Source organism: Pristiophorus japonicus, chromosome 3 (assembly GCF_044704955.1).
Source record: "Pristiophorus japonicus isolate sPriJap1 chromosome 3, sPriJap1.hap1, whole genome shotgun sequence".
NCBI classification, from domain to species: Eukaryota; Metazoa; Chordata; class Chondrichthyes; family Pristiophoridae; genus Pristiophorus; species Pristiophorus japonicus.
In genome coordinates this window covers 261,798,467-261,813,480 of record NC_091979.1, presented here as the reverse complement: position 1 = coordinate 261,813,480, position 15,014 = coordinate 261,798,467, and the positions used below count along the sequence as shown (strand labels likewise).

Below are 15,014 nucleotides of genomic sequence, written 5' to 3'. Positions count from 1 at the left end.
ATCCACATTATACTTCATGTATACAGGGGCAGGGAGGTGTTGCTACAGTTGTACAGGGCCTTGGTGAGGCCACACCTGGAGTATTGTGTACAGTTTTGGTCTCCTAACTTGAGGAAGGACATTCTTGCTATTGAGGGAGTGCAGCGAAGATTCACCAGACTGATTCCCGGGATGGCGGGACTGACTTATCAAGAAAGACTGGATCAACTGCGCTTGTATTCACTGGAGTTCAGAAGAATGAGAGGGGCCCTCATGGAAACGTTTAAAATTCTGACGGGTTTATACAGGTTAGATGCAGAAAGAATGTTCCCAATGTTGGGGAAGTCCAGAACCAGGGGTCACAGTCTGAGGATAAGGGGTAAGCCATTTAGGACCGAGATGAGGAGAAACTTCTTCACCCAGAGAGTGGTGAACCTGTGGAATTCTCTACCACAGAAAGTAGTTGAGGCCAATTCACTAAATATATTCGAAAGGGAGTTAGATGAAGTCCTTACTACTTGGGGGATCAAGGGTTATGGCGAGAAAGCAGGAAGGGGGTACTGAAGTTTCATGTTCAGCCATGAACTCATTGAATGGCGGTGCAGGCTAGAAGGGCTGAATGGCCTGCTCCTGCACCTATTTTCTATGTTTCTATGTTTCTATGAAGCTTTCATGAATAGATGTCCGATTGTAAGTTTGTCTGGTTGTCCTGCTAATGCTGTCTTAGAGATGTCAGAACAAAAAGCAGCTTTCCAATGCCAATCTAACAGGTTGCTAGTGCCCCCTGGTGGAAAATCCTTTGAGGCATATAATATTTCCACACCAATCCATTAATTACATAAGATTAAATCAGTTATTTTATGCTGTGCGACTAACATATATATTTCTTTATTGTGGTATAAATCAACTGCTATTGTGGTATAGAATACCATTTTTAGTTGCTTGGAAAAAGGCTGGTTTATCGGAAACTGAAGAAACCCTTTAATCCTAAAAGGTTAACACTGTATGCAACAGTAGAGTGGTTAATGGGTAAGTAGTTGGTATGCTCTGTATACACCAACAGAGTGCTGGCACGAGGGAACGGTGTATGTTAGGGAAGAGGCAATTAAAAAAAAAAAGGTTTCCATACTTCAGCAAATTCATCAATCCCATGCTTCTAGTGGGAAGTCATACTCAGAGAGCATAGGTCGTATGTTCATAGAAAAATACAGCATAGAAGGAGGCCTTTGAACCATTGTGTCTACGCCGATCGAAAAAGAGCTATCCACCCTGATCCCACTTTCCAGCTCTTGGTCCATAGCCTTGCAGGTTATGGCCCTTCAAGTCTTTTTTAAATGCTATGAGGGTTTCTGCCTCTACCACCCTTCTAGACCCTCACCGCCCTCTGAGTGAAAAGATTTCTCTTCCCCTCTCCTCTAATCCCCTCTAATCCTTCTACCAATTACTTTAAATCTATGCCCCCTGGTTATTGACCTCTCCGCTAAGGGAAATAGGTGCTTCCTATCTACTCTATCTAGGCCCTTCAATTATATACACCTCAATTAACTCTCCCCTCAGCCTACTCTGTTCCAAAGGGGAAAAAAACAGCCTCTCCAATGTTTTCTCACAGCTAAAATTCTCCCATTCTGGCAACATCCTTGTAAATCTCCTCTGTATCCTCTCTAGTGCAATCACGAGATTGCACGAATGCTTCCCGCCACACCACCCATCGGCGACAGCGACTGGACAACTCGGCGCTACCTGGGCCTCCTGGCTGGACCTCCTACGGCGACTCGGCGCGACTTGGGCCTCCCGCTGGGCCTCCTGCGGTGACTGGGTGGCTGGACCTGGCTATCGAGCCTCCACACCCACCCGCTCCCCCCCCCCCCCCGCGGCGATCAGAACACCTCCACCGGCGGCAGTTGGGCCTCTCCTCCATGACAGAGCCTGGGCTTCCTCGACGACGGCTGGACCTCCTGCGGCAACAGGTGGCGTCCTCCTCAACGGTGACCGGGTCGGCTGGCCTCCCCCCCTCCCTCCGCAATGACTAGACATCTCCTTCTCCACTGGTGACCTGGCCTCCTCTCCTCCTCCAGCACGTGGTGAGTACCATGGCTGTGCCCCACCTGCCCTCCCACTCTGAACCCCAGTGGGCCACTGACTCCCCCAAATGCCTGCCCCCAACCAAGCCTCGGACCACCTACCATCAAGGGCGCTACCCAGCGCCGAGCCTGCGGCCAACATCTCCCGGTGGGCAACTAGGCCCATACAGCAGTGCCTGATCTCCAGTCATCTTGGACCCCCTTGCCACCGGACCAAGACCTTGCTCAGCTTAGCCCATGTTATAGTCGGTGTGCAACGACCGCCCCACGTTAAAATAAATCATGCACAGGAATCTTCCACTCCTCTAACATGAAGTTTGGGACCTGGAACGTCAGGGCCCTCATGGACAACCCCAATATCGACAGGCCGGAACACCGCACCTCCATAGTTGCCCAAGAACTTAGATGCTTTGATATCGACATTGCAGGCCACATAGTTTGCATGCCAAACACGAGACTCCCAAAGCAAGCGCTCTACTCGGAACTCGTCCACGGCAAACGAGCCAAAGGTAGGCAGTGGAAATATTACAAGGACACCCTCAAAGCCTCCCTGATAAAGTGCAACATCTCCACTGACATCTGGGAGCCCCTGGCCAAAGATCGCCCTAAGTAGAGGAAGAGCATCCGGAAGGGCGCTGAGCTCCTCGAGTCTCATTGCTGAGACCATGCAGAAATCAAGTGCAGGCAGCGGAAGGAGCGTGCGGCAAACCAGACTTCCCACACACCCTTTCCTCCAACCACTGTCTGTCCCACCTGTGACAGAGACTGTGGTTCTCGTATTGGACTGTACAGCCACTTAAGAACTCATACTAAGAGTGGAAGCAAGTCTTCCTCAATTCCGCGGGACTGCCTATGATGATATGTGCAATTACACCTTTCCTATAATGTGGTGACCAGAACTGTACGCAGTACTCTAGCTGTGGCCTAATTAGTGTTTTATACAGTTCTAGTATAACCTCCCTGCGCTTGTATTATATGCCTCGGCTAATAAAAGAAACTATCCTGTATGCCTTCTTAACCACCTTATCTACCTGTCCCATCAAAGGTAGTTCTGCAATACTGTAAGGCTGATTAGCTGATTCACATTCCCTTTCCATGCGACTAGGAGCGTGGGATTGGTGAATTTTCCCTCTTTATTTCCAGATAAAATGCAGATTTTAAAATTGAATTGAACCGGAATTTGAATTGAACATTGAAAAAGCCTGATGAGGTTTTTCTTCAATTTATCTGATTTGTTTTAAAAAAAAGTTAAATGTAAACTATGAAGAGTTTATATTACTTAAACTTTCCAGTAACAATAATCTGCTGCCATTTACATTTGGCAGAATAGAAGCATCAAGGCTAATTAGATCTTGTTTAGAATGACCTACAGGTTAAGGAAATTAATGAGCAGCATGACTTCAAACAGTACTTACACATTAATATGAGTGTTGTTGGTGGGAAAACAAGGCTTGCACATATTAATGGAAGGCTGAGATAGGATCATGGAAATGAGCAAAACAATAAAAATGAATGATGAGAAAACAAGGAGATGGATCTGGTATCAATGTTGAAGCATGCATTAAATGAATGGAAACAAGTACAATGAACAATTCTATTCAAATATGAAAAACAGTCACTTTTCTCAAAATGATGAATTGGATATTGAATGGTGCAGCCAGTTAACACACTAGACTTTCACCTACGGGACCAAGGTATGAATCCATCCCAGACTGTGGGATAAAAGTTTCCTCCCTCTGCTGGCTGTCAGCCCTTGGTGACATGAGTTTGGCAAACTCAATCTAGTTCCGAGTGAGCTTGGGCCTAGACCACAAGCTGTCCATAATTAGACTGAATTATTAATCTTACCCAGGGAGACAATAACTAGGTAGCAAGCATGTAAATGGAAAACATTCACACTGGTGCAGTAAGATGCTCTTTTGATGCTTGATGCTGACACCCGATCCAAAATGGAAAAGATGTCCATTCTCCAGCACTGGTGAAAAGTAAAAAAGAAAATGCACCATGGTCTCATAACCATCTGACCATGAAGCAAATCACTTCACTATTATCTTATCGAGTATGGCTACTCTCTCCAAAAAATGTTTCTGTATTTAATACTCCATCCTGCCCACTTTCATGTTGTCTGCAGTGTCCTTACTAGGTTAGTCAGTGTTCAAGAAGGCTCCAGACTTCTCCAGGACTGCCAACACCACTTGACTGGTGAGAGGGAAGCAGCCTAAGCTGAGGTGGACAAAAGTATTACTCTTCATTGAAAATGACTGAAACTCTTCACACTGGATTTGACTTTTGGTTAATTCTGGGATAAAGATCAGACCGGGAAACAAATCACTTCAACTATCATCTTATTGAGCAGCTAACATAGCAAGAGATTCTTAACCTTCACCAGAGCTAATATCTCAGGCAAAATACATTCAATTAGCTATTTTTTGGGGGCAGAGTAGAGAAGAGAATTCAGCACTGTAATAATATATCAAGTTATTAGAAGTCAAAAACAAAGAAGAAAGGAACTATACCATATTGCTTGTAGATAGGAGGCTTTCTGTATATATTGGTCCCTTGGTCTGTGGAAAGAAAGTTAAACAGCTTATTAATTATTACATAATGTTATTGGAAAATGAATGCTTTCTGATATTAATACTAAGCAAAGCTGAAAAGGCACAGTGATCTAATACAGGATGCAACACAAATAAGGGCAAACGTCAATGTGACACGTTAGTCTGCATCATAGAGATGCCAAACAATCAGCTTCAGCAACACAGCAAAACACTTGTGTAGACACCGACACTGCAAATACTTCAATATATAAATAATCAGAACAAGGATAATGGCAACAATTTATGATTGAGATTTCTATTTTTTACATGAAGCTTTGTATGCCACACAGAGTTTCTGCTTCTAAAGTTTTTCATTTAAGTACATTATTCAGCCCACATCCTGTTTGAAGTGCTATCTATTGAGCATTGCCATTTTACTGGTAGAAATCAAAACACAATTTAATTAAGAATGACGCTGAGTAACCTATGCTCTTCCTAACCAGAGATTTATATGAATATATTCAGGATCACTGACGTGCATTAAATGTGAAGAGTGCCATCATCGTTTGAAATGGAATAGGCTGTGGTCAGTTTGGACTAGCATCAAGACAGGCTCATTATCGCACTAGGCAGGGTTAGTACAGTGTGTCACTGTACAGGATAAGCACAACACCTGATGGGCTCAGTATGTAACTGGTCCAGCTCAGTACAGCATCAGGCAGGATCATTAAATCACTGGGCAGGGCTGGTACAACATTTGGCAGGAACAGTACTGTAAAGTGCAGGCTCAGCATGTAACTGGGAATTGTCTGCATGGTGCAGGCTGGGCTTGGAATGCTGCTGGGCATGCTCAGTGCAGCACAAGACATCCTCGTACTTTGCAACATTGGTATGACATTAAACCAGGTCAGTGTGACACCAGCCAGATTTAGCGTGTCACTGCGTAGGGCAAGTATTATTTTATTCGGCAGCCATTGTGTCATTGGGCAAGGTCAATGTGAGTACAACAACGGTGAACTCAGTTAGAAGGAGGTTTGATTGGACACTGTTCTAAATTAGTCAACATCTTAATCATTAGCACTTGTATGTTTGTCAGCTCTCTGAGTTTCAGAAGCAGTGCTTGAGTAGATCAAAGTCAACAAGTTTAAAATAGTCTGATACAAATCTTATCTTTCCAGCTCTAACTGGCAGGAACTAAGATCAACAAATGATATGATTTGGGATTATCAGTCTACACTCTATTCATTAAGAGAAGTCTCACAAACTTGATCATGAGTGATGTACTTCAATAATAAACTGCTCGAAGCAGAACACTGGGCCGTGCAGCATTGCAGCCTCATTGTTGCTGATATGCCAAATGAACATAAAACACACAGAAAACGCAAAGAGCTGGGAGAGATCTGAAACAACGACACAAGATTCTTTAGTGTGCCTGCATCCTTCCAGTTAATCAATTCAGTGCACGGATGTGCCAAGAAAATTTGTCAAATTTTGTTTTCAATTTGGAAGTAGTACTTTCTAGTGGGGAAGTAACTGTGTGTCAGAATGGGGAATAAAACACGAGGACCTATACTTATGGTCATTTTACTTCATCATTGCCAACTCAAACAGACCGTATCCATTCCTGTATCATCACTTGATTATTCTAATTCATGTTGCTGTCTGCAGGTGGGAAAAGTTTTGATATCATCTGGTTATATTTCACCAGAAGAAATCAGGGAAATACTTAATTTTCTTGAGACAGGCAGAGGAACTGGTCCTTGTGGAGGTCAAGAGTTTCTATTTTATGGGTGGATTTTGGAGGATGCAAATTTGATACTACGGCACGAACAAACTATCCAGAGACTCAACAGCATCTTGTGCACTAGCCTGTCTGTTCATTATGTCTCAGTGACTCTGCTTGTGAAGTCTTGCAGTTTTCTAGCTTTGGCCCTAGCGTGTTCTCACAGCTCCATTCTTCAGCTTAAGGAGTTCTCAATTCATAGAATCACAGAATCATAGAGATTTACGGCACAGAAGGAGGCCATTTGGCCCATCTTCTCTGTGTCGGCCGAAAAAGAGCTATCCAGCCTAATCCCACTTTCCAGCTCTTGGTCCACAGCCTTGTAGGTTTCGGCATTTCATGTGCATATAAAAAGTACTTTTTAAATGTGGAGCATTTCTGCCTCTACCACCTTTTCAGACAGTGAGTTCCAGACCCCCACCATCCTCTAATCCTTCTACCAATTACTTTAAATCTATGTTCCCTTGTTATTGACCTCTCTGCTAGGGGAAATAGGTCCTTCCTATCCATTCTATATTGGCCCCTCTTAATTTTATAAACTTCAATCAAGTCTCCCCTCAGCCTCCTCTGTTCCAAAGAAAACAAACCCAGCCTATCCAATCTTTCCTCTTAGCTAAAAATGTCCAGTCCTGGCAACATTCTCGTGAATCTCCTCTGTGTCTTCTCGAGTGTTATCTCATTCTCATGCAAAATTGTCTACACATACAATAGCTTTCCTTGGAATAATGAATCCTGATTTTGGAACTGAGGCATCCAGATCTGAAGGAGCCAGTCTCAGTTCCTAATCTGTTAGCTGATCTCAATCAGGCGATACTGGGCTGCCGGAATCAGCCTGTGTGTCCCTGAACTGGGGAGGGGATAACCTAGCTGAGGTTACCTTTCCTGAATGCCACCCAAAATTTGCACTGCAAGGTGTGTGCGTGGGAATGTCAGGTGAGGACAGGTTTTTGCCTGGCCTTGATGCCTCCCTCGGTGGGGAATATGCTGCTGACACTCACCGTCAAGAAAGAATGGCCACTTAGGGGAGCGACTGGAGGAAAGCTGGACCATACCCTAACCCGAGAACTATCATGACAAGAGGGGAAAATTGGAGGAAAACAAAGAATGAATTCAATTGAGACACAATTTGCTTTCATCAGATAACATTCTGCGGAATATGAAAAGAATTTATATGAATAGATTGTGATTCTCATTCTGTGAATTTATATGGTGACATTAATACATTTTCACAGGACCATTAGGGTCCCCATTTGTCATGTAAACCTTCTCAATGTATAGTTCCAGCAAAAATTACTGCACTATTCCAAAAGCCTACCTCTGCCCGTGTTGCCAGCTGATCTGCTCAAATCAATATTTTGTTGTACCATTTTCTATGATACTAAGTTGGGTGGCAGTGTGAGCTGCGAGGAGGATGCTATGAGGCTGCAGAGTGACTTGGATAGGTTAGGTGAGTGGGCAAATGCATGGCAGATGAAGTATAATGTGGATAAATGTGAGGTTATCCACTTTGGTGGTAAAAACAGAGAGACAGACTATTATCTGAATGGTGACAGATTAGGAAAAGGGTAGGTGCCACGAGACCTGGGTGTCATGGTACATCAGTCATTGAAGGTTGGCATGCAGGTACAGCAGGCGGTTAAGAAAGCAAATGGCATGTTGGCCTTCATAGCGAGGGGATTTGAGTACAGGGGCAGGGAGGTGTTGCTACAGTTGTACAGGGCCTTGGTGAGGCCACACCTGGCGTATTGTGTACAGTTTTGGTCTCCTAACTTGAGGAAGGGCATTTTTGCTATTGAGGGAGTGCAGCAAAGGTTCACCAGACTGATTCCCGGGATGGCGGGACTGACCTATCGAGAAAGACTGGATCAACTGGGTTTGTATTCACTGGAGTTCAGAAGAATGAGAGGGGACCTCATAGAAACGTTTAAAATTCTGACGGGATTAGACAGGTTAGATGCAGGAAGAATGTTCCCAATGTTGGGGAAGTCCAGAACCAGGAGTCACAGTCTAAGGATAAGGGAAAAGCCATTTAGGACCGAGATGAGGAGAAGCTTCTTCACCTAGAGAGTGGTGAACCTGTGGAATTCTCTAGCACAGAAAGTTGTTGAGGCCAATTCACTAAATATATTCAAAAAGGAGTTAGATGAAGTCCTTCCTACTAGGGGGATCAAGGGGTATGGCGAGAAAGCAGGAATGGGGTACTGAAGTTGCATGTTCAGCCATGAACTCATTGAATGGCGGTGCAGGCTCGAAGGGCCAAATGGCCTACTCCTGCACCTATTTTCTATGTTTCTAGCATTTTTGTTACATGACTTGTGTGAGACAAAGTAAATCAGTTTTTAATGAGTCAGAGGCTTGTCCACCACTCATCCTATAGCTTTAATATCAGCTCCCCTTTACTTCTGCGTGTCAGACATCTGACCACGACTGCAGTTCCGTCTCAAACAGCCAATACTGAATGAGTTGTCCTATGAGCAATATATCTCTATTTACCATGTGTGCCTTACATTCTTATTAATTACACGTGTTTGTAAATAGTAGTCTTTTGGCGCCATACTTTGTGTCCATTTATAGAACAGATCTACAAGAGACCTGCACATCTACATTGTAGTCAGCCTACATTTAAATATTGCTAATATTCACATTCACATTCACATAACTTAGTTCAGGGATCTACAATAACAGTTTAGGATTTTCTGATTTTCCTATGACCCTGATGCATCTTCACTGTACATAAAAATGGTTTACAAAGACCTATTTTAAATCTGTGTGCAGTCAGTTGACAGATCCAGGCCAATAGAGTGTTTAATGTACAAGTATTGACAAGCACTCTAAGTGTAGTCCATTATTTGCCTCACAGACATTGCTGCTGCAGTATTGCTCCATGCTGACCAGGCTCAGTAACAGACCACCAGGTGAGGTCAGTGTGCACCATTTATATGAGTTTTGATATAAAGATAGATGCAGGATAGAGATTAGGTTGCTGTTTTCTGCCATATCCAAAAAGGGACAGAGGCAGGATAGGGATTATGGCTCGCGTTTTAATGTTTGTTGCTGAACATTCATTCAAACCTTTCAAAATCTTAAAAACTAATGCCGGCACAATATAAAACGAAGAATTGGATTCCTATTAAAAAACACGATCTTTTCAAATCCATTTTTAGAAATCTCCAGACCAAATTGGATAGTTGCGAATCCCAATAGATGTCAACATGCCTTTTATACATAACCACATTGTAAAAGCAGTCAGGTGATCTGTATGCAACCCACACTTTCTACAGAGTGCCTGTGTCAGTGAGTGCCTGCATAGGCTTGCTTTGTAAGTGTAAGCATAGATTGAAAAATAGCATCCAAAGAATCTGTGAAGAGAGATGGAGACAGGACATAGAGATAAAGACATAGCTACAGCCTATACTGCAACACCGACACTGATGTGGTTTAACTCCTACCTGGAAGATGGAAATGTTTAGGGGCCTGACCATAAGATGGTGTGAGAGGCCTGCTGTCTGGCCGAATAGGGAGAGGGGAGTTCCGACCGCTGGATGGCTCATTGCCTCCAATAAGAAGAGTAAAGGATAATGAGAATAGGATAGAATTGTTTCTTTAAAGTGTACACAACAAAAACGGATGAGCAGTAATAAAGTAACTAAAATTAATTCAAAAATGACTTTACAACAAGGCGGCTCCAGTTACATTGTAACGGTGCGTTAGTTTAACTACCAAACTTCACCAACACTTAAAGGATGTTAATTAAAAATACTTTCACCAAGTGATATACTGCAAGATTTTGTTTCAAATAAAATACATACAAATCATTCTATTTTAACACACTGAGTAGAAATATTTGAATGTTCCTGGAGCATTTTGGAGTAATTCTATAATACAACACTTCAACATCCAATTTGGCTAGATAAATATGACATATTTATGGTCAAAATGAAATCTGATCCCAAAGGGTCAAAGAAACTACATTTTATGTCTAATAATTGAAACATTTCCATCACATGAACAAGAATAAGTCAATGCAGGTAATAATTTATCAACTGGATTTTCTGAATAGAATGTTGTTTATATCTATATCCTTTCATTAATCACTGAATATGCTACAATTTTTAAAGGGCTTCTCTTCAAAATGATCATTCAGTTCGTCTGTATAAAATTGAAGAAAATTAATAGTCATAATTCACTACACATGAAATACTGTAAAATCTAACATGAAAATCTGTATTTGGTTCTTATTATAATGCCTCTACAATACAAGAGCTTGATTATACACAACATAGCTTATAATAAATATACAAGATTGACTTCAATTCTGGATTTTACATTAGGCTACTCCATTCCTTAAAGAAATAATTGACACCACTTTCTCGAAATAATATATAAATAATCCTGAATGATCATTTAAGATGTCTAAATTAAAGATCATCCTGAGCCAAACAATTACCAAAGATGTGGGTTTCTGCCATTCCAGGCTCTACCACAGCACAAATACAGCATAGTCCCAAGGCCAAGCAGTAGAGGTAGCTCCAAATATATTACTGGCTGCAGTGACAATGCCTTCTTGGAATTGGGTTGCCAAATTAATGTTTACCACTAACCCCAAGCCATTACCTGAGAATACCTTCAGCACAGGACAGTGGAATGGCTCTGGCCACTATTATGAGTCAGAGACTGCGACGGCAAAATGGGAGACTAATAACAACAACTTGCATTTATATAGCGCCTTTAATGTAGGTAAAGATCCCCAGGTGCTTCACAGGAGTGCTATCAAGCAACATTTGACACCGAGCCACATAAGGCAATATTAGGGCAGAATACCAAAAGCTTTGTCAAAGAGGTGGGTTTTGAGGAGCATCTTAAAGAAGGAGAGAGAGGTAGAGAAGCGTGGATGTTTAGAGAAGGAATTCCAGAGCTTAGGGACTTGGCATCTGAAGGCACAGCTGCCAACGGTGGGGCGATTAAAATCAGGGATGCGCAAGAGGCCAGAATTGGAGGAGCACAGAAATCTCAGAGGATTATAGGGCTGGAGGAGATTACAGAGATAGAGAGGGGCGAAGCCATGGAGGGATTTGAAAACAAGGATGAGAAAGAAAGAAAGAAAGAAAGACTTGGACTTATATAGCGCCTTTCATGACCACCAGATGTCTCAAAGTGCTTTACAGCCAATGAAGTACGTTCGGAGTGTAGTCACTGTGGTAATGTGGGAAATTGAAAAGTTTGAGAAGTTTAAAACTGAGGCATTGCTGGACGGGGAGCTAATGCAGGTCAGCGAGAACAAGGGTTTCAGCAGCAGGTGAATTAAATGTGCAGATAAGCAGAATCTTGAAACATTTATTATCCTCGCGTTCTGTGGCACAGCGTTAAAATACATGCCTCACTTCTTACTCAAAACAGAATGTGAGAACACTCCAGCTTAGGGAAGTTATGTATCTGTGGCAACAACATTTTACATAAAATGTTTACCCAGCATGCTTGCTTTAAAAGATCTGTCTTTCTCTCACTCTTTAAGGGTTAAAGTAAAACTGTTTTCCTTTTCAACATCCATACCATGCAAAGGCAAAAGGCAACACAGGGTTGCCATGTTTTCGGTGTTTGCAAACGTCACAGTTTGATCGCGAAACCATGAGCAATGACATACCTATATAGAATGGAAGAGCTGCAACAAATGTTGAAACACAGACAGGTGAACTAGATTGAAAAGTAAGAATACAGGACGCATGCTGCATACAGGAAATGAAGGGCAACATATTCTGGTTCTCAGTCACATTCTGTGCAACGAGTACGAGAATCAGGGCTCAGTGGATGCAATAAATAATTCTTCTTTTTTTCCCCCCAACATAATCCATTCAACCTTCTACATTGAGAACAAAAAACCGAATCTGTCCTGCAGAACAGCTAATAGGTGTCAGCACCCCATTTTGAAATGATTAACTCAATAATGTACATTATACAAAAAAAATCTTACATTTGGAATGGCCATTGAGGGTTAAGATTAAAAGGTATATAATTGGTATTGTGAATTGAGTCAGATGCCTGCCATCCTTAGCATCCCTTTGTCTCTGACCCTTGGAGGCCATTCTATCAACATATATCAGGAAGAGAGTTATTATTATTTTATGATCAAACAAAATCAAGGTCATTCTTTTCTGGAGCTACATGCCTCAATTATTATATGTTAGATTGAACACTGTTATGTATTATATGACTTAGGGAGCAATGACATGAGACATATGACACTACTGTACAAAAACAGAGTACATTTAATCATATTAGTTACCACATTCCTGCCACTATCAACAAGATAATTCAATGATTATGCACGAAAATTATGCCTGTATTATGATCAGTTCGAAATTTAAAATGCTAAACTATACTGTATCAGCTGTGGCTCAGTAGGTAGCACAGTCGCCTCTAAATTAGAAGGTTATGGGTTCAAGTCCCACTCCAGGGACCTGAGCACATAAATCTAGACTGACACTCCAGTGCAGCGCTGAGGGAGTGCTGCACTGTCGGAAGTGCCATCTTTCGGATGAGATGTTAAACTGAGGCCCCGTCTGCTCTCTCAGGTGGACGTAAAGGATCCCATGGCACTATTTTGAAGACGAGCAGGGAGTTATCCCTGGTGTCCTGGCCAATATTTATCCCTCAATTAACATAACAAAAAAACAGTTTATCTGATCATTATCACATTGCAGTTTGTGGGAGCTTGCTGTATGCAAATTGGCTGCCGCGTTTCCTACATTACAACAGTGACTACACTCCAAAGTACTTCATTGGTCTATGGAACTAATTTTCAGCCAATCTGTCTCCCACCTCAAAAATAGAGGCACAGAATGAAAAGTAAATACAATGTTATTTAAAAAAAAATCAAAAATCTGTGACAATAATTAGATTAGGATATGTTGGATAGAAATAATAAAACGTTAAAATCATTAAAAAAGAGGTAAATGGGAAAGAAAAGATAATGGGGAAAGAAAAGAGATTTGGGGAAAGGAGGGCAGAATAAGCAGAAATAAATGGCAGAACATTCTGAGGCCCTGCACCAAGGCATTGCACGCAATGGTTGGCTTATCGGAAAATTGCTGGTGCATTACCCAGAAGTGTCCTCTCATTAAGCACCCACCATTTTCCAAAAAGGCGCCTGCTATGTGAGAGACACTAAAAGGTCCACCCTTATTAGTGTTTACATTTCTTATATTTTGTTTTTAAAATCATTCTGTACGTATATTTTAGTCGTCTGGTGTTATTATTATATTAACAAAGCTGCTCCTGACATCTCAATCAATGTGTTGCTGCAAACATTAGTTTCAGTGGGCCCAAATTTGCCCAGGAGTTGCTCCGTTTTTTTTGGAGCAACTTGATTTTTCTGGAGTATCTTAAAAATCCCTATTCTGCACATTTAATTTGTGCCAGTGTAAATGAGTTAGGATTTTTTTTAGTTTCGTTTTTTTTTCAAAAAGGAGGGGGGGGCGTTACCAGCCATTTTGGCCATTTAATTCAGTTTGGACAGCTAATAGTTGCTCCAAACTAACTTAGACCAGCGTATGTGGCCACTTGTGGCCGCACAGAAAACCCTCGCGGAGAGTTAAGAAATCAGCGCAGGTAGCCAGAGATGGGGGGGGGGGGTGGGGGCAAGGGAAGCAGAGAGGTTCTTGCAAAGCACTAAACACCTTCACAACAACATTCAAGAAGCATAAAAACCATGACTAATAAATAAAAAATAAAACTTAAGTCCTACCTTCCTAACTCGGCCCCCCGAGGGACTTGACTTCTCTCCGAGGGACTTGACTTCCCTCCGAGGGACTTGATTTCTCCGAGGGACTGGACTTCCCTCCGAGGGACTGGACTTTTCTCCGAGGGACTGGACTTCTCTCCGAGGGAAGGCAGCAGCTGGTCTGTGTGGTAGGCCACTAGGCCAGGAATAGAGGGCGGCGAAAATCGGGTCATCCCTTCAGCCAGGGATAGGGGCAGCAAGCATCGGGACCCACTCACAGCCTGCAGGACGCGCTGGGAGGGCGAGGAGCTACTGCGCATGCGTGCAGACTCCACCAGACATGCGGACAGCTGCCGGCATTGTTTTCAGCGCAGGGCTGTAGCTCCGCCCCCCCACTGCACCAGGACCTGGGACACACAGCAGAATGGCCAGAATCGTGAGTACGTTTTTTGGCGCCGTTTTGCGTGCACAAAGTCGGCGCATCTCGGGTTAGTGCGCCGGAAAAAGGGGCTGGGGAAATTTGTGCCCAGTGTCTCAGCTGTTACTCTTGACTTCCTGCATTGTCTAAGGGTTAAAACAAGGCAACATGGTTCATGCTTGTCGCAAATGTCTTGTATTATGGAAGCTTCTAGATCTCTGATGAAATGGTAGTGCAGTTATGGTAACAAGCTTTAAAACAGAAAACGTTGCAAATGCACAACAGGCCAAATGCATTTGAAAGAAAAGATAGGTTCATTTTCTGGGTCATACCTGTAATGAAATCTCTCTCTCAGATGCTGACCGCAAACCTGCTGTGCATTTCCCGTCTTCATTTTTTTAAATCTAAAGTAATACAATCTCATATTTGGGGATCAATTTTCTGAAATGTTACTATTTTAACTCACAAGTACCAAAGAAAATAACTGAAATATTGAAGT

General features: G+C 42.5%; 1 protein-coding gene across 9 annotated transcripts in view; it reads right to left on the bottom strand.

Moving 5' to 3' along the window:
• Positions 1–15,014, bottom strand: part of ablim1b (actin binding LIM protein 1b) — a 569,062-nt gene that overhangs the window by 34,170 nt on the left and 519,878 nt on the right. For 7 of the 9 annotated variants that reach the window (XM_070876584.1, XM_070876581.1, XM_070876586.1 and 4 more), the window contains 2 exons: positions 9,830–9,934; positions 4,577–4,624 (listed from right to left, as the gene is read on the bottom strand). In XM_070876584.1, the coding sequence (XP_070732685.1) occupies positions 4,577–4,624; positions 9,830–9,934 (153 nt within the window). The remainder of the gene's footprint in view (positions 1–4,576; positions 4,625–9,829; positions 9,935–15,014) is intronic. The other 2 variants (XM_070876585.1, XM_070876587.1) reach the window with 1 other exon arrangement.